This window comes from Tachysurus fulvidraco, chromosome 23 (genome assembly GCF_022655615.1).
Source record: "Tachysurus fulvidraco isolate hzauxx_2018 chromosome 23, HZAU_PFXX_2.0, whole genome shotgun sequence".
NCBI lineage: Eukaryota > Metazoa > Chordata > Actinopteri > Siluriformes > Bagridae > Tachysurus > Tachysurus fulvidraco.
This window is the reverse complement of record NC_062540.1, coordinates 4,660,563-4,687,209: the sequence shown is the minus strand read 5'-3', so window position 1 is coordinate 4,687,209 and position 26,647 is coordinate 4,660,563. Positions and strand designations below refer to the sequence as shown.

Below are 26,647 nucleotides of genomic sequence, written 5' to 3'. Positions count from 1 at the left end.
TGTAATAACACTCATTACCCCAAAGATTGCTGATATTTTAGATAAATTATCGGCAAAATTGAAATTTTTTAATTTTACATTTTATGCACACTATATCTCATGTAATAGGGGTCAATTAGGATATACATCTGAATAACAACAGACATTTAATAAATCTAAGCAGAATTATTTAAATAACAGAATAAGGTTATTGTGTTAAATTATGATCGAACGTTATAAAGCACAGGGGCCGAAGAATTATTTCAATTATATTCAATTGAAATAATCATATATAATAGAAATAATTATTTCAATTATATGATTATTTCAATTATATATAATTCCGTGCAACCTGCCAGCATTTCCTTATCATATGACAAGGTGAAGGCTGATTGAACACATGATTCCTCCAAGGTATGTGAAGCCAGACACCCACATCTTACATTACATTTCTGCTGATGCTTATCAAGGCAAAGAATAGTGCTACATGAAATATTTCAAATATATGTGGATAACATACACCCACGATTTGCTGTTATCACTGACTGACAGGAGATCACATCACAGTATGGTGTAGTAAGGTAAAGAGGATCCATACCCAGATAGATGCTGCCCTTGGTGTTTACCATGACACTCCTGCCGGGCGAGTGTCCGTGCTGAGCCGTCCTGTCATCTACCTGGATGTAGCCTTGCTTTCCTGTCCTGCTCACAAGAAAACACCACACAACCACTGGTTCAGTGATTCATTCGGTTGCATTGCTTATATAAACATGACCAAACGGATTAAAATCTCAATCTCAGAGCACTGACTTTTTGATCCTGTCTCAGCCCCGGTCATGTCACTGACTTGATTAGTTTCCCCTATTTCTAGCTCAATGATTTCCTGTTTTTTTTACCCTTGAGTATGTGATCATGGATTATAGAGCCTTACTCCTGCCTGCCTGCGTTTTGACTACATATTTGAACTCATTCACTAACTAACCATAATAAAGCTTTACACACTTGTTACCTATTTCATTCACCTGCATGTTACAGTACATTTACAGCATTTAGCAGACACTCTTATCCAGAGTAACTTACATTTTTATTTCAGTTCATACACCAAAGCAATTGAAAGTTAAGGACTTTGCTCAGGGGCCCTGCAGTGGCAACTTGGTGGACCTGGGATTCGAACCCATGACCTTCCGATCAGTATTCTACTTTCGCAGTGTAAAGCCAGAGTTTGTTTTTTTTATTATTATTGTTTTTCTTTTATTACAAATTATACAACGGATTAACAATGATACTAATAATCCCAACTACAAATAATCCCCAGGAAAAATGAGGTACTACTGATAAAACAATATATAAAAAATATCTGCTCTTAAAGTGTTTGTTTTGGAAATACCACTTTCTAATTTACTAGTAAGAATGTTTAACCTGGAATCTGTAAAGCTCTAAATCTAGATAAAGAAAAGTTACCTGACTGCAGTGATTTTGTGCCAGCGTCCATCATTAATGCGTTCATTTGAGAGGATTTCTGCCTCCCCACTGCCTAGTTGGTAACTGTGGGGCAACGTTTGAAAGGTTTTTTATTAAATTATTTTTCAAATTTTAAATATGACAGAAAATGATATATATAAAACATTGCAATGCAATTCAAATAAAGACAAACATGAACAGACTTAAAAGGTGACATAATTCTGTTTTGTGTTTTGCATTTGACGTGGTTTATAAAGTAAAACACTTTTAATTTCAATTTTATTCCTATTATACATACGGAAGTCTTAAGAGGCCATGCATAATTCATTTTATAAATTATCATCGTTCTATTTTTCCTCGTGATCGCAACATAATTTATTTATTTGGATTCGTTCGATCACGTATTCATTTTATACGATCTTTTTGTACGTTCTTTTGCTGTGGCTTTCATTAATTAAGTGTCGGACATTTATGTGGAAGTTGTCGATCACATGAGTCCCTGATCGAAGTAAAAGCACATTCGATCATCCATGACCCTAAGTTGCCTCTTTTGCTGCCTCTAAAACATGTTCTTATGCAGAGATCATGAGAAAATATATTCCTGTTCACGACAAAACGTTTGTTATGTCGAGATAACGAGAGACCTAAGTCGTGATTACAACAAAACAGCGTGTTATGCCCACGCTGAGAAAACTAAATCATGCTAAAAAATCAAGAAAGAAAAAAACATAATAATGCACGGCCTCTTAGGACTTCGGTATACATATACAGTACCACACCAATTTACCTGCAATTACAATTCTACCTTCTGACCAATCAGAACAGAGTATTTAGCTCGATGATATAATACTGCATAATAAAAGTATGAGCTGCATCATATACAATCCTGAAAACAAACATTTCTACCAGTCTGTGTGATTCAATTCGTCTCCAAAACAACATATAAATGATATAGTGATTCACCTGAACACCAGCTGTCCATTTTGCAAGCCAAGACTTATAAAATCCTTGCCCTTTCCTTGCTCTCTTAATTCCTGTAAAGAGTTTTACAGTACAGAATGAAAGATTTTTATTATTTTCTATTATCTGCTCTGGTCAAGCTCAAGGTCACTTTAACATTGTGTTAACATCACTAACAAGAAGGACACACATGTATTTGGATGTATTTATGTATAATTCATAGCATGTTCATAAATGGCTATGTTTCATAGATGCGTGTTTACAAAACAAAATATTAATATTTTAGCATTAATGAAAAATAAATAAATATATATATATATATATATATATATATATATATATATATATATATATATATATATATATATATATATATTGAGTTATAGCTTTTGTGACATGTTGGATATGATGTTAAAAAATAATGAAAAATTGAATGCACGTTACTATGTAAACAAGGTTAAACAAAAAAAAAATGAAACAACATTTGCATGCAAAAGCTATTTAATAATTCATTAGAGAGCAAAAATGCAACATACATTTGTGGTGATTTGTCAAAAAAAAAAAAAAGAAGATGTTAAAAAATAAAATTTCTGAGTAGGACATATACAGGTAGAAACATATAGAATATAAAACCTGGAGTATATGATGCTGATGGATAGTAACCATTCATTTCTTTACTAAATATACTCAATATTATATCAACTGCAATTTATATAATATAGGCTACTTAATATGATAATATGATGTTGTCTTTGTTTTTTTTTTTGTTTTTTTTTTTGTCTCAATCCCTGTCGTGACTTTGGCTTGTTATCTTACTGTGTTCTGTGATCGCTCTTGATTAATTTGCCTATCATATCTCAGTATCTTTGCTTTTGTCCTGCTCTTATCATGCTTTTGTTGTTAAGTTAAATCTAAGTCCTGTTTGATATTTCTAGCTTATGATTTCCTGATTTCTCATTCACCTGCATGTCACAATGGTTTAGTCACAGTTGATCTACAACTATGTTTCAGTCATATGTTCTTGAGATTTTATAGAACTTAAAGTTGAATTTAAAGGCAGTTGTTGGACAGGATGCATTGAATGTTTGCATTGATATAATCTTGGAATTTGACACCATCAGAACTGAGGAATTACACTCCAAGATACACAACGAGAAGAGCTCATACCTAAAAAAAAAAAAAAGGCTTATGTATCATAAGGTAATACATTTAGAACTCGAAATGAATAAAACTTGATTAAATCGGTAGTATGGGAGGGGCAGCAGGACATCAAGGATCGCCACGAACAAGGGGTCTACGTGACCGTGATAGCCATTTAAAGTGACCACTTGGTTAATAACAATTGTAGCAACACCAAGCCAAGGTGTACGTGACCATGATTAACATTTAAAGACATCTGGCTACACAACAAGGTGTATCCCAGCCACTTGGGAAAACAGTATAAAATGCTTGAGCATGATTTGTTCGGGGTTCTTACTGACTCCGATGAACCCAAAGTACTTTATGTATTTTGTCACTGCTACGTTGGGATAAACTTCTTGTTCTTCATTAAGATCTTCACCCTCATCATTTAATTTTCTAACATTTTTTATTTCTTACATTGGTGAGCCACCAGAAAAGAAAAGTGGAAAAGTTTAAGGTAGAATAGAACATAGAGTAGAGTTTATTGATCATTAGCAGGAGTTGTTGTTAAGTCTATTCTGTACATTTCTGTTTAAGATTCTAACGGAACTGAATTAACCCTAACGCAGTGGCAAAGAAGGAAGTGTTGTATGTGAATCGTTGTTTCTAAAGTAATTGAAGCAAAGTGCTTAAGTTGATAGGTTTCTAAAGTAACTGAAACTTGTTGTGTGTTTGTTAGAATTCTGTTAAGATTCTAAAGTAACCGAATCAGCCTGACGCAGCGTGGTGACCGGATTATACTGTAAATAAACGAGTTTCTAAAGTAAGTGAAACGGTGATAGTGTAAAGGGCTTGATGTACTGTGGCTCTGTAGACATCTGTATGTGGCATGTGGAGTAATCAAGTTCCTGAAATGCTAGATAGTGATGAGATCTCAAAGAGATTCTCAGTCAGTCAGGAGTCAATACTCGGACTGTATAGTTAAATTCCCCATGTCTCCAGTTCACTTGACTACAACTATGCATGCTAGTGAAGGAGCGGAGGAACCAATGACCTCTACTATGATCAGAGGGTTTAATCCCAATGAGCCAGAAGCTGTGATAAATTGTATTGGTAAATTTGATCCTGCCAAAAAAAGACCCATTAGATTTTCTTAAAGTCTTGAAGCAATATACAAACTTTTACAAATTTACAGATGACCATTGCGTGTGTGTTAACTGTGCGTTTGCCTGACACGTTGCCTGGAGCGTTAAATCAGAAAGTCAAAACTAAAACTGCCAATAAGTTAGAGAGGAAACAGGCACTGCTTGAAGTCCTAGGCATAAAGTCTGCTGACTGGGCTAAAATATCTGATGTGCACGTGAGAAAAGGGGAGCACCCCATGGCATTTTCAGGTCGATTAATGGAGACATTTAAAACTTTCAATGGAAATCCTGACTCGGAATGATGTCAGTTTTCTGAAATCTGCTTTTATTACCAAATGTGACCCATTTACCCGTTCTGCTGTGTCAATGTTTGTAACCCATCTCTTGGATTACAATGACATCATTGCTAATATGAGTTTTTCCACAGTAATGCAAACTCAAAAAGATCCCATCCTGTGTCAGCAGTAGGTATTAAAAACCTTAATAAGAATAGAGCCAGCAAGGTTTCCTGGAAAAAAGAGAATTATACTACTGGAGATAGAAAGGAATGACTACTGCCTCGTAACCCTCTTAACCTCGTTGGTGTGTTATTTATGTGGCAAAGAAGGACATATTTCAAGGGAATGCAAATTTTCCCTTAAGAGAACAGACCCGAAAACTGATTTAAACCAGTTACAGGCTACAGTAAACAGACTGAGAAAGGAGCTCAAGAATCTGTGTGACATCTTGCCTGTTATTTTTCACCAAGCCATTCAACAAATTTGGAAAAAAAAGGAGGAAAAAAAAATGCATTCTGGTCAGAATGTGCACCGTTCACTGGGTGAGACCAGGCAGAGATTCAGTTCACAAGCTCTACCACACACCTGGTAAGAGATCCTTTAATATCATAAAAAGCTGATGGCAGTCATAAGGGCCATGTAAATAGACATGTTGTATGTGTTTGTGTTGTGTTAATAAAAAAAGGGGGGGGGTGTGTGTTATGTTTTCATGTGTTTTTCAGATCTAATCAAAAAGAAATAAAGATGTGGGGATGGACTAGGACGGCAGCTCTTGTGACAGCAATAAAGTGCTTATCTACAATTGATCCATGTTCCAGTCTTGGTGAACCTTACAGCATGATCTCCAGACCCAGGTGAACAGTACCACCGAGAGAATGTGACAGGAATGTATAAGGTCTTCTTGACAACAGCGTTCCTGAGGTATCACGGTGCTGTTACAACCGGTTCATCCCCCTTCTTAGAGGACATCCTCAAGTAAATAATCCCAAGGAACAATTGTTTGAAAGGCTTCTAAGCATGGACAATATTACAGAAGAAGGTTTAAAGCAAAGAAAGGACCTACCAATGTTTATCACACAGTTACTATCAGGAGAATGGTTAGGATTGGACACAGAAAACTGTGACAAAACTACATTTGGTGTGATGCCTTGTTAAATAAGCGCACCCCCCCCCCCCCACTAACTATAAGGCTTTTGAAATCAATCTAACGCACTCACTCTCTCACTCATTTTCTACCACTTTATCCGAACTACCTTGGGTCACGGGGAGCCTGTGCCTATCTCAGGCGTCATCGGGCATCGAGGCAGGATACACGGAGGCTGGACGGAGTGCCAACCCATCACAGGGCACACACACACACTCTCATTCACTCACACACTCACACACTACGGACAATTTTCCAGAGATGCCAATCAACCTACCACGTATGTCTTTGGACCGGGGGAGGAAACCGGAGTACCCGGAGGGAACCCCCGAGGCACGGGGAGAACATGCAAACTCCACACACACAAGGCAGAGGCGGGAATCGAACCCCCATCCCTGGAGGTGTGAGGCGAACGTGCTAACCACTAAGCCACCGTGCCCCCCCAACCTAATGCATGTCCACAATAATTTTACAAGAGTAATAGTTTCAAACAGGAAAACATATATAACATGTATATAACATTTTGTATAATACCAGATACAGCTTGGTCAATAGGAAAATATTACTTCCCATATGTGAATATCATCCAACAAACAATGTCATTGAATCCAGAGGAACATCTAGGTTTGGTTGAAGATATCCCGGAATTTTATTTCGAATTACCAAATTTGGATAATATGCTAATGTCATTAATGCTGAGAAAAGACGACCATATTGTCGAAGCTCAACAAGGTCTTGTAATGTTTTGACTAAACAAATGCATGGTGGTGATTTGGTTATTGCATATTCTGATCTGATTTGGGATGTAACTTTTAAAACTGCTGTTTGTGTACTGTATGCATCTTTCTCATTCTTTGTCAATGCATTATGTTATGCTGTATGTGTACCATTGCAGATAATTCAGTGATCAATGTGGGACGTTCCTGTTGGCTGTGATGGTTTCTGAATGTCTCTGCTCCAAACCCAAGTAATATTTTACATAGAACCAAATTTTAAGAAGAAACCCTGTGATGAGTTTGCCTTATGGAACGGAGCTATAACCAGTTTGTTTGGAGTTCTTACTGACTCCAATGAACCCAAAGTACTTTATATATTTTGGCACTGCTACGTTGGAATAAACGTATTGTTCTTCATTAAGATCTTCAACCTTATCGTCTGATTTTCTAACATTTTTTATTTCTTATGGGATTTGTTGTTACTATAGAAATTACAATTAACACAACCATTCGTTGTGGCATCCGTAGTAAGCAGCTAGCTGGAGGAACGTACTTGTTTGGGTGGCTGCTTACGGAGAGCTGATGCCTTGCTGTGAGCATGTGACTTGTGCAGGATCAAGGCAGCTAAGGACTCCTGAGGTAGAACGTCCATGAGGAGTTAGTGTAGCAAGGCAACATGCAATGCATTCCAGCATTCACACACAAACACAAACACAAGCACAAACACACACACAATGAGTTGGCATGGTTATAAATCACAGAAATGAAGAAGTTAGTGGGAAAAGCAAACAGCACAGCGTATCACATGCTGCTGAAATACAGATCCAGGTTATAAAAGTCAATGAAATAGTAGATTAAATATAACAAGAGGTCAGATAATTAATCCATTCTGTCAGTCTTCTGAATCATAGAGTTTCAATATGAAAAGATGATCATCCTAACCCCTTGCAGAATAAAATGAATACGACAGAGAGATCTGGTTGGAAAAGCCTTTTAAAAAAATATATTAAAATAGCTTTATTAAATTAACGATAAGTGAGGAAAATTTTACGAGATATAAATATTCTTTAACAACGTGTAAGCCTGCCCTGTGCCTTAATACCTAGGGAGGATTTGTGTGTGTGTTTTGTTGCTTGTGTGTGTATAGTGAGAACCTACCACCCCCTGCCACAGAATAAGGCCATCAGTAGAGATAGTCTTTATCTCCAGCTCAATGGTCTCAGGTGACTCAGGAGCACTGCAATAAATAAAGAAACGAAAGTGAAATGTATGAATACTAAATTAAGACACAATTGAATGGTTATATCTTTAACTCTAACAAGTCAAACTAGTATGAGCTCCTGACCTGCGTGGAAACATGGGTTTGGGGAGGCTGAGGTAGCCGTCATCATGGAAATATGCAGAGTATTGTATTGGGGAATCTGCAACAGAAGCACAAGGTTTAGATTACACACAGAAAAGGAGGACAGACTACGCTTTGCTGCGACGCCACCCTGTGGATGTCCATGGAACAACCCCGAGATCAGGTTATTGAACAAAACATGGAGGAAAATCAAGACGGTATTTTTTATTGAACGGTATGTTTAAAATCAGCCTATTAATAAATACCACTGACGGATGTGGTATTCATTTATATGCACTTATGGTCATTCCTTGTACCTCTTCTGGACTTAAACCAGGTCATATCAAGTAATCAAAAAAAAAAAACAATTACATATTACCAAAAAAAAAATGTAGAAAATCTTAAACAATTAAACCTCTAATTGTCTTTAAAATGAATAAATTAACCCAATATCTTGCTTAAGTGTATTAAAGCAAATAAACTCTCCTTTTATCTTTTTTTTTATTTCATGTTACACTAATTTAAATTTTGATATACTTTAAATGTAGAAAAAGAAAAAAAAACTCTTAAACTTTCGGTTTAATAAATGAACTGAATCTACCATGATATAATTTCTCATGGACAAAAATTTCTATTATTCAACCAAAAAAAAAATCTAGTCTGTTTTATGACATTTAAGGATGCAGTCACACACGCACTGTCCTTTCATGCACAATCACGCAGGAAGTCAATTAAACATGCGAAATTATAGATATTTAACGAAGTGTTCAAGGTCAAGTGTTATTTCTAAATGACTAATTATAGTACTGATGCACTGATCTATTCTTTTACATTTATTCCCACCTTTTCCTACCTTATGGAGTGTAATAAACAAATAAAATACATTTAATTTTTTTTTCATCAGTCATTAAAAAGAATAAACTAAAACTGCATTTCAACCACAACGCTGTTTAAAAGTAATGAACAGTAACTGGTCCTAATGTGTATATTAATTTTTGAGATTTTTTTATTCGGCTGCTCACTACTGACTACTACTGGCTGCAAATCATATCACGGTTCAATTTTTGGAAATTTTTAATCTTTAAAATATTATTTAAAAAAAATTATTATTATAAATATAAAATATTATATTTATTTTTGATAAATATAACAAAATATGTGATAACAGGAAGCAAGGGTTCTAATGAATAAAAACGCATCCTGTCGTTCTTTAATTGAAAAAAGTTAACATTAGAAAATTGCTGATGTATGAAAGACACAAATTGGTACATGTTCAGTATGAGTAAGAGTTGGCCTGGACAAGAGCCGGTCTCTGAAAGGAGGGCGGAGCCGAGGGGAGCGACTTTCAAAAGATCACTTAATTATAGTAATTATGGTCGTGAGCTGGTGCAGAGGTACAAGTGAGTAAGAAAGAGCCGTGTGTCTGTATGTCTGTATACATGTAACTGTACCTGTACGTTTACGTGTGTGTGTGTGTGCATTCAGCGAAAGTAATGATTCAATTTCTTCTGTCCTAAGCCACAACATCGCTACTGGAAAATAATCAACTTTATGGCACACCATTTAGTGCATTGTTCCTCACATGTATAAATTTGATGCCTAACAGATGCAGCATACAAGGAATGACCCCTTTATTAGATACACAATGCTTATTTGTTTTTTTTCGTTAATAGTAGGCTCTCGTTTGTTTAATAGTGTGTTAAGATATCAAGGCGTGTGTGCCGGTCTCATGGCTTGTGTTGTTATACAGTAGGTATAAACGTATCGATTCGGATTAATCGGCAACGAGGAAAAAGCACAGTGTGACAAGACAAAACATCTGATTTGCACGAGAGAGAAGAACAGTTAGGACGACACGTACGACACTGAACACGGTCACGTGAGCAGGCATTTCTCCAGAAAAAAAACAACAACAAAAAAACACATTCTCCTGATACTCCAAACAAAATGCTTACTGTAACCCCGTAAGTCTTTTTTGGTTGATATTTGTGGTTTATTTAGTGGTTGATATTTAGTAGTTAGTAATGGATCATATGGATGATTGAGGTTCGGCTGGTGGAGGTGAAGAAAAAGGGGCACAAAACGTTGCACTGTTACTGACTGGAAACATATATATTTTTTTTTTAATGATTTATAGCTTACTGATATAGACACACTTTCAGTTTATATGTCTCCAATAACACAAATGATCCACTCCAAAGTAATAACTCCTGAACACTCATTAGCAGTTTCTGAGAGAAAGTCAAGCAGATGTTTCTTTATTTTAAGCCGCATGCAATGTATTTGATGAGAAAACTGGGTTAACAGGGGTGTCACCGTTGCTGGACGTTTCTCCGAGACTGCTAACAAATGAAGAACTATCTGATTAGAAGCATTGTTTGGACATTTATTTGGACACCTAGAATCAGTGCAATTGGGGATTTGTGGGATGTTAGACGAGAAAGTTCTTCTGGTTAGTGTCGACTCAGGCAGACAGGACGGATACTGTACCGTTCACCCCGCTGCCCTCCAAATTCCACTGCGGCTCAGGGACGATGGCTTCCTGCCCTGTGTGTGTGGAATACAGCCACGAGAGCGCACGGGTGAGACACACAGTTAGGCGTTAGGTCTGAAGTTAGGAGTGTTTACCTTCTACGAGCTGTTTTGTTTCAGCTCAGCGAGAAGTTGGAGGAAAAGGTTAACCGTCAAACCGACCGAACGGTTTTAATAATCTCTTTAATAAGCTGTAAGGGTCACACCGGACCGTGTGTCTTATACAGTAGTTCTATCAGTAGCAGGCTTTCTAGGTGAGAAGATCGTTTACATGCCAACATCATCAAATGAATGATGGGGTTTTAGTCATTACGGATATTTTAAAACATCAGCAGTACTTCTAGGTCAGGTGGAGGTCTAATACATATAATGTGTGTATACAGTAGAAACACACAATGGTGTTGTGTTACAGAACCTAGAGACTGAACTCACCTTCTTTGCAGAAGACTCCTGAGTAACCTGCGGCACACACACAGTGACCGTTCACACAGCTGCCTCCGTTATGGCACTGAGACGAGTACAGACACGTGTCTTTCACCACCTCACAGCGCTCTCCTACAACCAAAACCAGCACACATGGCATCCTGAAATCAGCACTGAGTTGTGCATAATTTGATTATGACAGTGACGATGTGTGACGTGACATACGGCTAAGTATGGACATCCATACTCAGAATTTGTTCTCTGCGTTTAACCCATTCAAAGTGCACACACACAGCAGTGAACACACACACACACACACACACACACACCATGAACACACACCCGGAGCAGTGGGCACCCATTTATACTGCGGCGCCCGGGGAGCAGTTGGGGGGAGGGTTTGCTGCCTTGCTCAAGGGCACCTCAGTCGTGGTCGGCCCGAGACTCGAACCCAAAACCTTAGGGTTAGGAGTCAGACTCTCTAACCATTAAGCCACGACTTAGATTATGCTAATAGCTTTTGTTTACGATTAAATAAACACAGGACTTGGTAGTAGACTTTTTCCCCCCAGAGGCAAAATAATGGATTACCACAGTGTTGGTTTTTGATTCCTACTGTATGAAAGAGCTTTAAGGTTTTGTAGTTTTTCATAAGTTTCTCTTTTTACCTACAGTAGCCTGCTATATAAAATAAAGTAAACAAGGTTAGTTATTTTCACACAAATGTGATATCAAACCTATTTCAGCTCTATCAGACTTGTGGCCATAAACTGCGATCTCACCATCATAGCCGTCCCTGCAAAGGCACTGGTACTCATACTCAGCGGTGGGCATGCAGGTGCCACCGTGTTGACACGGTCTGCGGTCACATGGGCTCACGTCAACACACTGACTGATGGCCCTGCTCTCTGTGAACGTGTAGGACAGATCGATTTTCTTCCCATTGATTGACAGCTGAAGAAAAAACAGTCCAAATTAAAGTCTAATTTACAGCTGACAGAGTAGAATTAATATTAGTAGTAAATTGTTTGAAGGAAGACGCCGTTTAATTATTGACACGAATACGCACCTCTCCGACACAGCCTTCAAAGAACATGCTGACATTGGCAGGTTTGGGCAGGATTTCCTTCGTGGGCACACCACCCAGGTACATGGGTGTGTAGACGTTGAGGCCCTGGGCCTTCCCAGGAGATGACCTCCTGACCTCGGGTGCATCATCCAGCTTCAGAAGGCCATCCTGGTTGATGCGCTCTGCTGTCACATGGTGCCATTGTCCTATAGATACCTGCTCCTGACTGCGCAGTATGGCCTGGCCTAATGGAAATTCACATACAAACGGGTTTTATTCAGAGCTTAATTAACACTTACAGCACGGATGCTGGGTGGTCAATTCCGAGTTAGGCAAGTAACTGGAAAGTTAACCTCGACGATGCATAGAGTAAACGCCGCGTTCCCACCTGTGCCGAGCTCATAACGAAACTCCACATATCCGCCCACAAGTGAAAGTGTGACGAAGTCTTCCACCTTCATCTTCTTCCCACCGATGAAGAACATCATGCCATCTTCGTCCATGGGTTTGAACTCCATGTCGATGCGCAAGTCGTTATGGATGTTAGTCAAAGGAGGGTACGCGATATACGACTCGTCGCTGTTGAACAGCGGCGTCGTCACCAGCGTGCCTAAAAATAAAGGTAACCGAGGCGAAGATGATTAAAGGAATGTCACCAGACTTTCTATACAATGTGTGTAGAAAAGAAACAAACAATAAATCTCTACCCTCCATGCATTTGTGTCCGTATTTGCCGAGGTGGCAGCGGCAGTCGTAGCCCAAGCCATTGGGTCGGTTAATACAGGTAGCATCAGGGCCACAAGCCTCTGAGAATAGATGCAAGACACACATTAAAAGAATATGAAATATGCTTTGCTACAGTATTGCGCAGAAATTTCCTGTCAATCAACTGGAAATGGAAGTGGGTTGAAAGGGGGGCACGGTGGCTTAGTGGTTAGCACGTTCGCCTCACACCACCACGTTCGCCTCACACCACCGCCTTGTGTGTGTGGAGTTTGCATGTTCTCCTCATGCCTCGGGGGTTTCCTCCGGGTACGCCGGTTTCCTCCCCCGGTCCAAAGACATGCATGGTAGGTTGATTGGCATCTCTGGAAAATTGTCCGTAGTGTGTGAGTGTGTGAGTGTGTGAGTGAATGAGAGTGTGTGTGTGCCCTGTGATGGGTTGGCACTCCGTCCAGGGTGCATCCTGCCTCGATGCCCGATGACGCCTGACACAGACTCCCCGTGACCCGAGGTAGTTCGGATAAGCGGTAGAAAATGAATGAATGAATGAGTAGGTTGATAAGAAGTACCCGTCCTTGCTTCACGTGTCTCAGAAAAAAGCATATGCATTTCCACACTACAGTGTACTTGAGTTTTTTGGGTCTTACCTGGATGGCAGTGTTCGGATGAGAGGTGCTGGCAGTTGCTTCCGGTGAAACCTCTCGGACAGCTGCACTTGTACAGACTGGCTTTCGAGTCCCTACACACGCCGCCATTCTGCACCACAAAACAGTTGTCTGTGTTTATGTACAGTATGTATACATGTATATGTGTGTGTGTTTGTTTATACAGTATGTATGGATGTGTGTTTTTCACATGCTGTCACAGGAGTCTGTTTTTAATATTTAGTATTTTTTTTTTCCCCCCACCTGTAAGTTATGTTTAGCTATTTTTATTTTAGGTAAATGTTATTTTATAGTAATTCTATTCTTTTTTTTTCTTCTTTATGACAAAAAAGAACATTTCACTATATGTCATAATGTGTATGATTGTGTCTGTGAATACGTATTCAATGTAACCAGTATATAATGTCAGGATTTCAGTGTGCCAGCTATGTAGCATGCTATTATCCAGCTAGTTTGTAAGCCCATATAAATAAATGTCCGTATGTCCAACGTAGCCTATCATAAAGGAACGTGGACGAGTTCATGTTAAAACCAGCACCGGAAACACAGTATATTTCTCGTAACAGGTCGTTGAGTGTAAATGAATACATTACCTGACAGGGGTAATCCTTGCAGGTGGGGCAGTTAGTCACACCGGTTGAACTTCTGTCCAGATCCTTGAAAATAACTTCGTCTCCTTGGATAATCAGCTGTTTAATGCAGCCTAAAGAAAGGGTTATGCAGTCAATGGGGTAATTCTGTGTTTGTTTAATTGCACGGAAATTTGTTCTGAACGATAAAGACGCAGTAGAGAAGTTCTTCCTAACCAACAAAGCCGCTGTTGAGCTCCGCTGTCCTGCCGATCATGCTGTAGTTCGGATAGCCGCCTACAAACAGCTCCTCGTTCAGATCCAGCCCTTGGAATTTGCCCTGCACAGATGCACATGCCGACGCAGCAGATGTTTTCTGGATGAAATGCTTCCACATATCATATATCAATCTTAGAGTGACCTCATAACAGAAAGGCTGGCCGGTGAAACGGTAGCATTACAGCCGTACCTGAGAGGTGCCGTTGATGGGAGCTTCACCGTCCACCGTGATGGACCCTTGTGTGCCGTTACGGTAAAGCTGGACCGTATGGAACTCGCCGAGCTTAATCGCAGTGGGGTAGCGGATGGTGGCCATGCCGGAGCCCACATCAAACCTGCAGAACATGAACAAAACAAGTCTTTTTGATTATACATACAGTACAACAATTCTAAGATAAGACAGTACTTTATTCATTTATTAAGAAGGAACATCTTTTGCCTGTCTGCTTCAGAGTACACAAGAGAAATAAATATAAAAGTAATATAAAAGAAATATGCTACATATAAATAAAAAAGGTGCTTGAGAGTTACAGTAATATTGCACATGAAATGATATTGCACATGGGATTAAATGATCAGCTTACAATTAAGACAAATTTCTATTCCTTATTTTAAGAAAGAATACCAAACAGCTGAGACAAATCTGTGTTATTTAAATGATTACAGGTTCTAGTTTGTTTATTGTGTGTTGTGTTTTTTCCCCCCAGAACTGAATCAAGAAAGTCTTAACAATTCGGTTCAGAAAGAAGAACCCTGTGTCACATCATACCTGAACTCAGGGCGACCACCCACGAGCCCGAGAGAGATGAAATCGGCCCCCATGGTCTTCTTCTGCCCGTTATACAAGATCATTCCTGAAGGAGTGACAGAAATGTTAGAGGAGTACAAGCATCATGTGTGTGAGCAGAAAAATCAGAATGTAGTGGGGCTTTGTGCCATGCTCAGGCGCAAGTGCGTGAGTGTAAGCTGAGGTACAGTCCTGTAAAGTGCTGAGATTTATGCCAGTCAGTGCCATCATGAGCAGCATGCCAGGGCACACTCTATAACTCAGACACAGGGATTGGATGGGAGGGAGATCGGTGGATATAAGGCTATGAGTGCATCACAATATCTTTGGGAATATATGTCCATGCCTCTAGCTTTAATGATTTCCTCACCTCACCTCATATTAGCAGAGCCATGGAATTATCGGTGTGTACAAAATACTACGTTAGAATTCTATTAAATAAAGCTTTCTCCTTTTTTTGTGAAATGTATGGAAGAAATCTTCAGTCTCTGTAGTTTTCAGAGATGGAAATTTTCCACTCAAGATTTCAAGAGAGAGAAAAGAAAATAGAGGCTTTGTAAGGGAACAACATAAATGTATGTCGTCTTTTAAGTTCACAAATTTCCAGAACACTTCAGAAAGTGACTCTGCATTAAACGATTGAGAGAAAATGCTCTTTGTACATCATGGTGGGAAACATGCAAAATCCTTCGTGGCAGTGCACTGAAGCATATAAAGCATGGATGCACTGAGGAGGAACCTTAACGCTGCCATCATGCCTGCAGGTGACCGAGTGTACAAGCCTGCAAACAAACCCATGCTGCACCCTGTGTACTGTGTGTTGTCAGGATAATATAGTAGCAAACAGTACAGGGGGTGGAAAAGCAGGCAGGGCATCGACAGTGCCCATGAGAGGCAGAGAGGAAGCCCTCCAGCAACGTGCTCACATTCAAGCACTCACCGGAATACAAAACGAGACCTTCGTACCAAAGGTAAGAGTCGGGGAAGAACAGAAGAAAGGTTGAGTTCACAAACATAAACATGAAGAATTTGATTAGATTTCAAACCAAACAAGGCCTAGTGTTGATTCTGTAGACAGCTGCTTACCGTCCACGTTGTCTGGTCTAAATGTGATGTTAATCTTAAATGCTTTATAGGAGTTTTTGATGGTAGGAAGCTTGAGGTAGGACAGAGGCTCCTGACTGAAATATGGCATCACGCGCTCTAGAAAAAAAAAACAACACACAAGAATAATCAGACTCAAGCATCAGGACCTTGTGCCTCATGTAGCTATGACAGCTAATTCGTTTATTTTTAACGTCTTTTCTGTTATTCTATCATTTGTTATCCCACCCAAGCCCTATCCACTTCCTTTCTGTTCTCTCACAACACTCAACGAAGTCAAAGTAGCCGCTATCAGAAACAAACGCACATCTTGCGTGTATCGTGTCCTTTCCCAGGGGCGGTTCTAGGATTTCATCTTCAGGGGGTTTTAGCCCTCAGTGAGAATTTAAAACAAGAAGAGTTTTATATTATATATTATATGACTACACAGTAAGCCAAAAGTTATGGTATTATTTAAAATGGCAAAAGTGGACACCAAAATTTGATGCATGATGTAATGATGCCAGTCTTGAAACAAATCAGTTCATGCATGTGTGCATTCTCTACGAACAGTGTGTCCAATGAATGCAGTCATTAATAAAATAAATGTTATTTTTATTTAGTATTGAATTGGGTTGTTTGCATTAATATTTTGTTTGTGCTATCAACTCTGGTAATAAGAATAGTTAAATTTCACTGCTTTTGGTTGCCGTCTTTGCGGTTTTCCGCTGATTAACGTTATGGATAAATGCCTCCAGCTCTGACTGCACGTACCTGTGCTTTTCCCTTGGATCAAACATAAATAATTTTCTTTCCTATCGACCACATTTTAAGTTTTAGGGTGGCTGAGATCACAGACATGGGGCTGAAGCCACCCTAAAAAAGGGCTAGAACCGTCCCTGTCCTTTCCCATTCAGTGAACCGGCTTTTTCCACTGGTGTGTGATATCTGAGCTTGGTTTAACAATTCACAGTGCAAACCTGACTCAGCTGCCGTCCTGATGTGAGTTATTTTTCATCTTAATTGAGTTTTAGGGCACTTTATATCCAAACTGGTGTATTACAGCTTGATTCAGGGCAGTTTGTTTAAAAACTATTAACTGCTGTAGCTATGTACATAGTGTTACGCTAGTTAGAACTGGTAATCAAATGCTGGAGTTTAAATTTCTCTTTCTCCTGCCGGCACCTTGTACAGAAATGCTGCTTTGGCCTAGATCGACTGAGGTCCGGTGTGTGTATGCGATTTTGTTAATAAAGCATATAAGTCAGAGCTAAATTGTTGACGTTACAAATTCTGCACTAATGCAATCAAAAAAGCCATAACTGCTACTGTGGAACTAGTCCGTCACACCACACAAATAAAACTGAAGTACTGCTTTCACTGCTGTATAATACCAAAACACTCGGCTAAGCGACTCACCGTGCACGTCGAGTTTGGTAAAGGCCTGCACTTTGCCCTGCTTGTTTGACGCCGTACACACATACGTGCCAGAATCCTCATGGGTGACGTCTGGGACAGTGAGCACATGGGCATCCTGCATACACTTTGGTGGTAGTTCGTTCTCCACCTAAAGGAGACATGGATATTTTAGGAAATTAAGTATTTTAAAAGATGTAACCGTGTTCCTGAAAGTCCTTCTATCTGTATTTAGGTGCCATAAGGTTTACCTTTGACCATGTGATATTTGGAACGGGGTATCCAGTGGCAATACAGGGGAAAATCGCAGTCGAGCCGACGGTCACTTCCTTAGTATCAGGCTGAGCAGCAATCTGGGGCAAAGCTTTAAAAATACGAACATGTGTCATGATATAAAGACTAGTCCCACATATACATTTATGCGCATATTTTTTTTATTCTAGCTACCAAAAAAATTTTTTACCACAGAAACCGTAGCGACAACTGCAATTTTTAAAGCTACAGTAAAGAATGTCTAAGAGTAATAATAAGCCTTGTAAGTCTGGTTCTAAGGACATCCTCCATTTTTTTTTGACCGATGAGAACACAGTCCCACCTTTAAGGCTACGGTTTAAAAGAAAGCAGCTCTTGAGTTCACAGATTGTAGTTCAACGAAATAAAATGAGCATGAAGTAGAAATAACTGCTACTGGGAATGTCTCGATTTAAAGCTATTTTGTCTTCTGCCTAATTTCAAACACAATATTGGCCCATATTGGACAAACGTTGGCAAGGCGAACTTAAAGAAGGATGAAAATCTGTTTTTCTTAGTGATTAAAAAATGATGTTGTCCTAAAATTGGAATCCAACCTCAAATCCAAAATCAGTGCTACAGTACATGAGCGCAGTTCCACAGTCAACCCTTGAAATGCGGCGGATTAGAGACAGAAGGATACCAAACGACGTGAAAAAGTGGCTCTAGTTGTACGTTTGTACTTATATGGTGTTCAGTTGCATATTGAGGTTTTGCTCTTGAACTTAGACGACAATAATAAAAGTCTAAACCAAATGAGGAAATCTGCATGACATCATTAAAGTACTGGAGAATCATTAAGGTTTATATAATAAGTTTACAGTACTACATATTATACAGTAGTAATCAGATCATCTGTATAGCTGAGTATTTAAAGTGTGCACTGTAATTTAAAGTACTGTATAATGTCAAATATTTATGGGCATATAATAATAATAATAATAATAATAATAATAATAATAATATCCAGAATATGTTCACATACACTGAATTTTAAGGACCACTTGAGACTGAACGGAGCCGACGTTGTTGGTTGCAGTGCAGCGGTACTGGCCGGCATCAACCTCAGTTACGTGCTCGATTCTCAGCATGGGCCCTTTCACTTGCACATGATCAGGCAGCGGAGCTCCTACTTTACTCCAGCGCACGGTTGGAGCAGGGTCGCCCTCGGCGTGGCACTCGAACTCCACCGAAGTGCCCACGGTGACCGTCTGCACCGACGTGCGCACGTTAATCATCACCTTGGGCAATGCTGTAGTGCACAGAAAGTGAAGTGACATACGGCTAAGTACGGTGAACCATACTCAGAATTCGTTCTCTGCATTTAACCCATCCGAAGTACACACACACAGCAATGAACACACACACACCGTGAACACTCACCCAGAGCAGTGGGCAGCCATTTATGCTGTGGCGCCCGGGGAGCAGTTGGGGGGTTCGGTGCCTTGCTCAAGGGCACCTCAGTCGTGGCCGGCCCGAGACTCGAACCCACAAACTTGGGATTACGAGTCAGACTCTCTAACCGTTAGGCCACGACTTGCCCCAAACACAAGTGTCAACAAAAGTCTACAGAGGATATTTACAGAAATATAATTGTGGGTATACAAGAGGATTTGGTACTCGAGAAAGGTTTAAAGTGCAATCACGTGTTCACAGCACGAGACGTGACGTGGACAGACCTTGAATGGTGAGTTTAGCGGTATCCTGCGCCTGGCCAAACAGTGTGGTTGCTCTGCAGATGTACATTCCCTCATTGCTCTTTTCCAAGTTTTCGATCCTGCCAAAGAAGCCACAGAGATGAGAAACAGATTTGTGAACCTCGGTTCATTAGTAAAGAGTGTCAGAATGTGTGTAAGCTTATCCTTTTTAAAAAGATCCTGGGCCAAAATCTAGTACACCATCAGGACATGTTGAGTCAACATGAGCTGCTTGGGGAAAGTGAAGGGATGTTAATAGTAAAGGCGATAATGGTAATGGACTGGAATAAAACTAAGACTAAGATTAAAAACTGAAGCAAAAAAAAGAAAAAATTGTGGATTTTATTATAATTATAATAATTAATGGTTGTAGCTGTACAAGAATTTTTGGCCCGATTTGTTTATTTGTTTATTTTTCAAGTAAATGTATGATCTGTTATTTCTATGTTCATTTCTATGTTAATTGCAACGCTTAGCTGTTCTGATGCACTATTTTTTAGATTAGACTAATGGACAATACAGTGTGAGCTCTCACGTCGGCTTTTCAAATAAGTAACAGCATAGAAAGGATCGACAGCTGCTGCACATCTGGATTCACATCTGACTGGAAAACCTACTCTGGATGCTTTGAATACAGCATTTATTGCATAATTTAATCATCATTTACTTTCCAGATTACAGCATATGATACAGAATGTGAAACATAGGACATTGTGGGTCGAAATACGGTTGTTTGTGTATAAAGAAGCATGATTTATATACGTGGCCTGCCACCAGAACCCACCTCAGAACTCCATCTTTAATGTGATGATTGTGTGGAAGTGGTCCTCCCTCCTTCAGCCACTCCAGAGTGATCTCTGGTCCTCCACTGGCTGAGCATGTGAATTCCACCGCACTTCCCAGAGCCTTGACTTCCACCTGGGGTGAGACTCGGACCGACAACGATGCTACAGTACACGCAGACGTCACACAGCAATTGAATCAGAGTAAGACATTTTAATGTGTAAGCTGTAACTTCCATGGACTGTCAATGAACTACTCACATCGTACAGACACTTTAGCTACAGCCTCGCTCCTGCCCACTTTATTGATGGCCACACACTTGTAGGTTCCTGCGTCGTTTGAGGCAGCCAGGTTGATCTGTAGGTCTCCTCCCTGCACATTAGCCCGGGCGGGAAGCCTGCCGTCCACTTTGCTCCATTCGAAACGCATCGGTGGTGTTCCATGTGCCAGACACTGCAGTCTGATGACCTCGCCGACTCGCACTGCCACGTCATCAGGCACAGTAGTGGTGTATGGCGGTGCTAAAAGAAAACCACACGATGATTCATTCATCCTCAGTAAGCACTGTATCCTGAATCCAAATAAAAGTCATTGGGAATCCAGAATCATCACAAAGTTTTTCAGATTTCTACTCTTAACTTACTTTCGACATCCACCATGATGGTAACTTCGCTGGTGCCCAAGTTGTTAGTGGCGTTGCAGATGTACTGCCCAGAGTCCTGTCGTCCCACACTGGGCAACACCAGACTGTTATTGACTATCTTATGTCCCCACGGAAGAGGTGCACGGAGCTTCGACCAGGTGATCGTGGGTTTTGGGAATCCTGCACACACACATGGAGGAACATCAACACACTGAGGAACATCGACAAACGGAGACTTTTGCCGTCTGTTATTATTTTTTCCATTCATACAATTCATGAGTGTTAAACGAGGATAATATTTTCAGTTAATGAATTCTACCTCTGCAGCTATAGTAACAATGTAGACATGGCATTATGGACTATATACAGTATTTCCTCCCGATAACCTAAGACTAATAAGAAACAGATTAAAAACAAAAACAGTCATTGATATGATTTCTGTGTGGAGATTTTTTGATTATTCAACAATTTTGGACGGAGTCTCCATCGTCAGAGCTTTGTAAACAGTCAGAGCTTCTACCAGAGATTTCTGTGGTTTCTCTGTAACAACTTTATCATCTTATTTACTTCAAGAGAACGTGGATGAATGATGGTTTTAGCTGATCATATAAGGATCATAACAGGATTCATAACATGATTACATATAGTATTTATGATATACAAGTTTACAGTATAAGTTTCATATTTACCATGGGCATCACAGTGAAGAACTGTAGTTGCCCCCTCTACTACAACCAGCAGGGGGTCTTGGACGAAGGCAACGGGCACAGTCGGCACCTTGGCTCCACCGTGGACAGTCACCTCTACCCGGGTCTCTGATTTGCCCTGGCTGTTCTGAGCTGTGCATATGTATGTGCCACTGTCCTCAGGCCGTGCAACCAAAATCTGAAGGAAAAAAGAAGCACAACAATAAAATTTGTTAAGATGTCTGGAATAAAGCATAAGCACTAACACACAAAGAGGATGACTGCTACATCGATATGAACCTGCATGAGAGCGTTAGACTCCATGGGCACAGGGCTGCTCATCATGGTCCTGCGATTGTTATCCAGCCTGTGCCAGGTGACAGAAGGTCGTGGTTCTCCAGCTGCCTGGCATTCCAGGTTAATAGGTTCACCCACGTTCACTCTGACTGGTCCTGAGGGTGTCACCGTGGCTTTGGGGAGTTCTGAAGCGGGGGCAGAGTAAAACAAGTGAAATTTTCACATTGATAAAAGGACTAAAAATCTCTGACAATCTGACATACCTCTGACGATCAGAGACGCGATGCTGTGTGTGATTCCGTATAGGTTTCTGGCCACACAGCGGTATGCTCCCTGGTTTCCTGGCTGTGCACTGGAAATGGTGAGAACTGCACCGTCTTCACTGACCTTCATATTATCTACAATAAAACAATGACTTTCAACTATCAACAGTTAACTGAATACACACACACACACACACACACAGCATTAGGGTCCAAAAGTCTGACTAAAAAGATTTTTTTTTTTAACTGTAAATGGATAAAAAAAATTCAAGACATCTAAAGACGCTGTAGTATAATAGGATTAAAACATAACGGAGAGCTATTGTATAATAACGTGGCTTAATAAGGCGTCATACTGTACGTCATCATTGATTATTTTCCAATAACAACACAGGTTTTATTCCTTAAGCTAGTTGGTGTTTATTTACCATGTAAAGGCTCGTTATTAGAGCGTTTCCATTCAAGGTGGACAGGCTGAGCTCCGGTGTGTAATCGGCACTTGAAGCTGGCCGACTCGCCCTTCTTCACTATTACACTGTGGGGCTCGATGGAGATAATCGGGCTCTGGTGACCTTTTCCACAGGCAAAGCATAATAATCATTAAACGACCGGCCATAAATAATAAAATATAACATAATATACAGATCGCAGAAGCCTTAAAAGTAACCGAATCCCTGACTTTAATTTCGAACAGCTTGTACATTTCATGTAGCTCATACTCATCAGTGAGAAAGCACATTATCCCGTATTCCTTTCTTCCACCAAAATGGCTTCAGAATACCTTTAGAAACTAAAAATAACCATATAAAAATAACTGGCACCTTGTATGGCTTCTCCTAGAGCAGTTAGCATTAAGAGCCCTTTCCGACGAGACAAAGTAGCTGTATGGAAGTTCATACCGTTCTGATTACTAGCAGAAATCCATCACTGAGGTTTTGGCTTTGGAGAAAATATATAATGTATTTTATGAGCCTGAATGTGAGCTGGAAAATATGAAACAGTTGCCTGTGTAAAAAATCCTCAGCAAAGTGCTCTAGACCGAGAGAAGTCGAAATTCAACGTGAGGTGCTTACGGACTGCCTCGGTCGTAACGGAGACGTAGACGGTCGCTTGGCCGGTGCTTGGGCTTCCGTACACCCTGCAGATGTACTCTCCGGTGTCGTCTGGAGACGCCTGAACAATGCGCAGCTTGGATCCGATAACCTAAGACGTACAACACCATCAAGGAAAAATCCAAATGGAATTTCTGATGTCTTCTTAATTATTATCTTTTACACTGCTGTTAAATTATCGCCATTCTGCTGCTTATACTGTTCACATTTATACTAATTATTAGTCATATGCAGCGTCTTAAACTGAAAAGAAAAAAAAAAAACGGAAATGAAAATCGGACGTTAGTCAACGAAACAAACCTGGTGGTTTGAGGATAGGCCTAAACCATTGGGTCTGCTCCATATGACACGAGGCGGAGGGTTTCCTCGGACGACGCAGTTCAGTTCTAGTGTCTCTCCTTGCACCACGGTGCTAGTTGTGCTTTGGATGGTGATATCAGAATGAACGGTCTCACCTGCAAGCAAATATTCCTTCATTTCAGATAGACTGTACAGTACGTCGTTACGGTAAATTACAAACATTACTGACCCGATTCATTTGCAAATCTGGGTTTAATCCATGTGTAACTCATTACACTTCGAGCAATCCCACAACGAGCCACAGTAACAAAGCTCTAATTTGCAGCCGTGTTAATTTACTTATTTTACTACACATGATGAAAACATGGCCAATAAACTCTTCACCTTCACACTGGTGGCAAAGTAATTGCCAGCAAATGTGGAAAAATCTACAAACATCCCCTAAATATATTCATTTTAATGTAGAACATCTGCATTTTATTGAATCAATTAGAGCAGGCCTGGATTTATTTATCTACAAGAGCCGGACTAATTTATGCCTCCTGTTGGCTCTGGCATAAGAGAGAGGACATAAGCTGGAAACTTGGAGGAGAGGGGCAGTGACCTGACCAGTCACTGCTGACCCACCAACTGGAGGGTGTTGTGGTTAAGGGTCGAAACACCCAGTGAAGGTTGGGGATCACCTGACGACCTCACCTCCAGGCCAAGGCTTCATCCATTAGAAATCATAGATGTATTATATAAATGCTTGATTGCACAACTACAGTATATTACTTAACCAAATTAATATATTCCAGGCAATATTTAGGGCACATTTCCTTACAATAAATAAACAGACCGATAATTGCATGAAGCAGGTCACATATTCACACCGGTTTCCCCAAACAATAATACGAACGATGGGGTGCCAAAACTTTTGAAACCAGGATTTGAAAGTGCTATATTCTTCTGTTTATTTTTACCATTCGTTCTGAACAACACAGCATGTACAGTACAGACCAAAAGTTTGGAAACACCTTCCAAAAGTTTGGACACACCACCTTTTCAACAGGACAATGACCCCAAACACACCTCCAGGCTGTGTATGGGCTATTTGACCATGAAGGAGAGTGATGGGGTGCTGCGCCAGATGACCTGGCCTCCACAGTCACCGGACCTGAACCCGATCGAGATGGTTTGGGGTGAGCTGGACCACAGAGTGAAGGCAAAAGGGCCAACAAGTGCTAAGCATCTCTGGGAACTCCTTCAAGACTGTTAGAAGACCATTTCAGGTGACGACCTCTTGAAGCTCATCAAGAGAATGCCAAAAGTGTGCAAAGCAGTAATCAAAGCAAAAGGTGGCGACTTTGAAGAACCTAGAATATGACATATTTTCAGTCGTTTCACTCTTTTTTGTTATGTACGTATATAATTCCACACGTGTTAATTCATAGTTTTGATGCCTTCAGTGTGAATCTACAATTTTCATAGTCATGAAAATAAAGCAAACTCTTTGAATGAGAAGGTGTGTCCAAACTTTCGGTCTGTACTGTACGTCGGTGAATTGTCATCATGCTCAAACACGGTTTACTTTTTATCACGGTGACGTCGATGACTTCCTCGGAGGAGCCGACGGAGTTCGTGCCGATACACAGGTACGTGCCGGCGTCCGAGAGCTTCATGTCTGGGATGATCAGGGTGCCGTAGTCGGTGCGATCCATTCGAGCCTAGTCCGGTTTAGAAGGAAACAAATTCATTCCAACACAAGAAATATCTCTCCGTCTCATTTATTTCTTAACAGATTTATTCATTTTCTATTGCGACCAATTTAGGACGTTTGTTCTGATTCTTACCTTGTATCACCTGACCGGGAATACAAACATTCACAAGACACTTTAATACACTGATTAGTGTGATAGCTGTAGAAGCGGCTCTATTATTCATGTGTACGATGGCTTTGATGTACTGTATGAGACAGAAATGTTAGGCTCTAGGCGTTGACTGAACAGTAACTATGACTAATTATGGCTAATCAAGTGCAGTGATTAATAGCATTATTAATAGGAGTGATATATATGTGAACATTAGAGCTGCACATGGTTAGAGCGGTTGGAAGGAATTCTACTCTTCCTAATTCCAAATCCTGATCTTCTTTCAACGTGTTAACTTTTTTCATAATCCACCTGATGAACCCTGGTCTAGATTTGTCGTAGTGACAAATTAGGAAAAATAATGAAATAAGAATTTATTAGAGAGATGAGCACATCACTTTCACAACACGAGTGTATTTATGACACCAACAAACTGTCAGACCTGCTTCAGTCATTTTTCGTGTGATGAACCCAAAGCGGTGAGGTGCAAAAGCTCAATTAGAAATTACAAACAAGAATCTGGATGCTTCTTAAAGTACCTTGGCTGAATATTTACCCACTTCCATTCCGATTACCCCACAGCACCACCTGACCCCCCAATAAACTTGACATTTTCCACATTTGCTACAACCTGGAACTAAAACAGACTCAATTTGGATTTCACGGTACATCATGAATCTATTAACTATCCCTTGATTAATTCTGGAGCATCTGGCAACCATTAGTCACATAATACAACAAATAGAGGCCACATTGGTTCAATTAAAGTGTCTCAATATAAATACACTCAATCAGGGTCATTGCGAAGATAAGGAGAAGAATTATAGATTGTATTTTGGAATATTTTTTGTATAATCCCATCTTCAGTGTCAGGTCTTAAGTGGACTGTACACATATTATTATATATATTATATTAGCTTCTGGTTAGTAGATGATATCTAAATTAGTGACAATTTTTTGAACTATCTGTTAAAGCATGCACTTAGAAAACAGCAAGCAAGGTGAGCAAAGTGAGTTGTGGAGGATGGATTG

General features: G+C 40.0%; 1 protein-coding gene across 2 annotated transcripts in view; it reads right to left on the bottom strand.

Moving 5' to 3' along the window:
* hspg2 (heparan sulfate proteoglycan 2) overlaps positions 1–26,647 on the bottom strand; it is a 100,694-nt gene that overhangs the window by 1,564 nt on the left and 72,483 nt on the right. For both annotated transcript variants that reach the window (XM_047806927.1, XM_047806928.1), the window contains 33 exons: positions 25,336–25,471; positions 23,766–23,920; positions 23,427–23,556; positions 22,782–22,925; positions 22,354–22,488; positions 22,094–22,275; positions 21,797–21,992; positions 21,108–21,287; positions 20,725–20,985; positions 20,466–20,628; positions 19,664–19,761; positions 18,970–19,236; positions 17,945–18,057; positions 17,697–17,844; positions 16,281–16,397; positions 16,135–16,152; positions 15,177–15,261; positions 14,598–14,742; positions 14,366–14,468; positions 14,153–14,262; positions 13,542–13,650; positions 12,879–12,977; positions 12,560–12,781; positions 12,172–12,416; positions 11,885–12,056; positions 11,112–11,234; positions 10,638–10,694; positions 8,151–8,226; positions 7,964–8,042; positions 7,359–7,439; positions 2,404–2,474; positions 1,441–1,524; positions 578–681 (listed from right to left, as the gene is read on the bottom strand). In XM_047806927.1, coding sequence (XP_047662883.1) covers positions 578–681; positions 1,441–1,524; positions 2,404–2,474; positions 7,359–7,439; positions 7,964–8,042; positions 8,151–8,226; positions 10,638–10,694; positions 11,112–11,234; positions 11,885–12,056; positions 12,172–12,416; positions 12,560–12,781; positions 12,879–12,977; positions 13,542–13,650; positions 14,153–14,262; positions 14,366–14,468; positions 14,598–14,742; positions 15,177–15,261; positions 16,135–16,152; positions 16,281–16,397; positions 17,697–17,844; positions 17,945–18,057; positions 18,970–19,236; positions 19,664–19,761; positions 20,466–20,628; positions 20,725–20,985; positions 21,108–21,287; positions 21,797–21,992; positions 22,094–22,275; positions 22,354–22,488; positions 22,782–22,925; positions 23,427–23,556; positions 23,766–23,920; positions 25,336–25,471 — 4,408 coding nt within the window. The remainder of the gene's footprint in view (positions 1–577; positions 682–1,440; positions 1,525–2,403; positions 2,475–7,358; positions 7,440–7,963; positions 8,043–8,150; positions 8,227–10,637; positions 10,695–11,111; positions 11,235–11,884; positions 12,057–12,171; positions 12,417–12,559; positions 12,782–12,878; positions 12,978–13,541; positions 13,651–14,152; positions 14,263–14,365; positions 14,469–14,597; positions 14,743–15,176; positions 15,262–16,134; positions 16,153–16,280; positions 16,398–17,696; positions 17,845–17,944; positions 18,058–18,969; positions 19,237–19,663; positions 19,762–20,465; positions 20,629–20,724; positions 20,986–21,107; positions 21,288–21,796; positions 21,993–22,093; positions 22,276–22,353; positions 22,489–22,781; positions 22,926–23,426; positions 23,557–23,765; positions 23,921–25,335; positions 25,472–26,647) is intronic.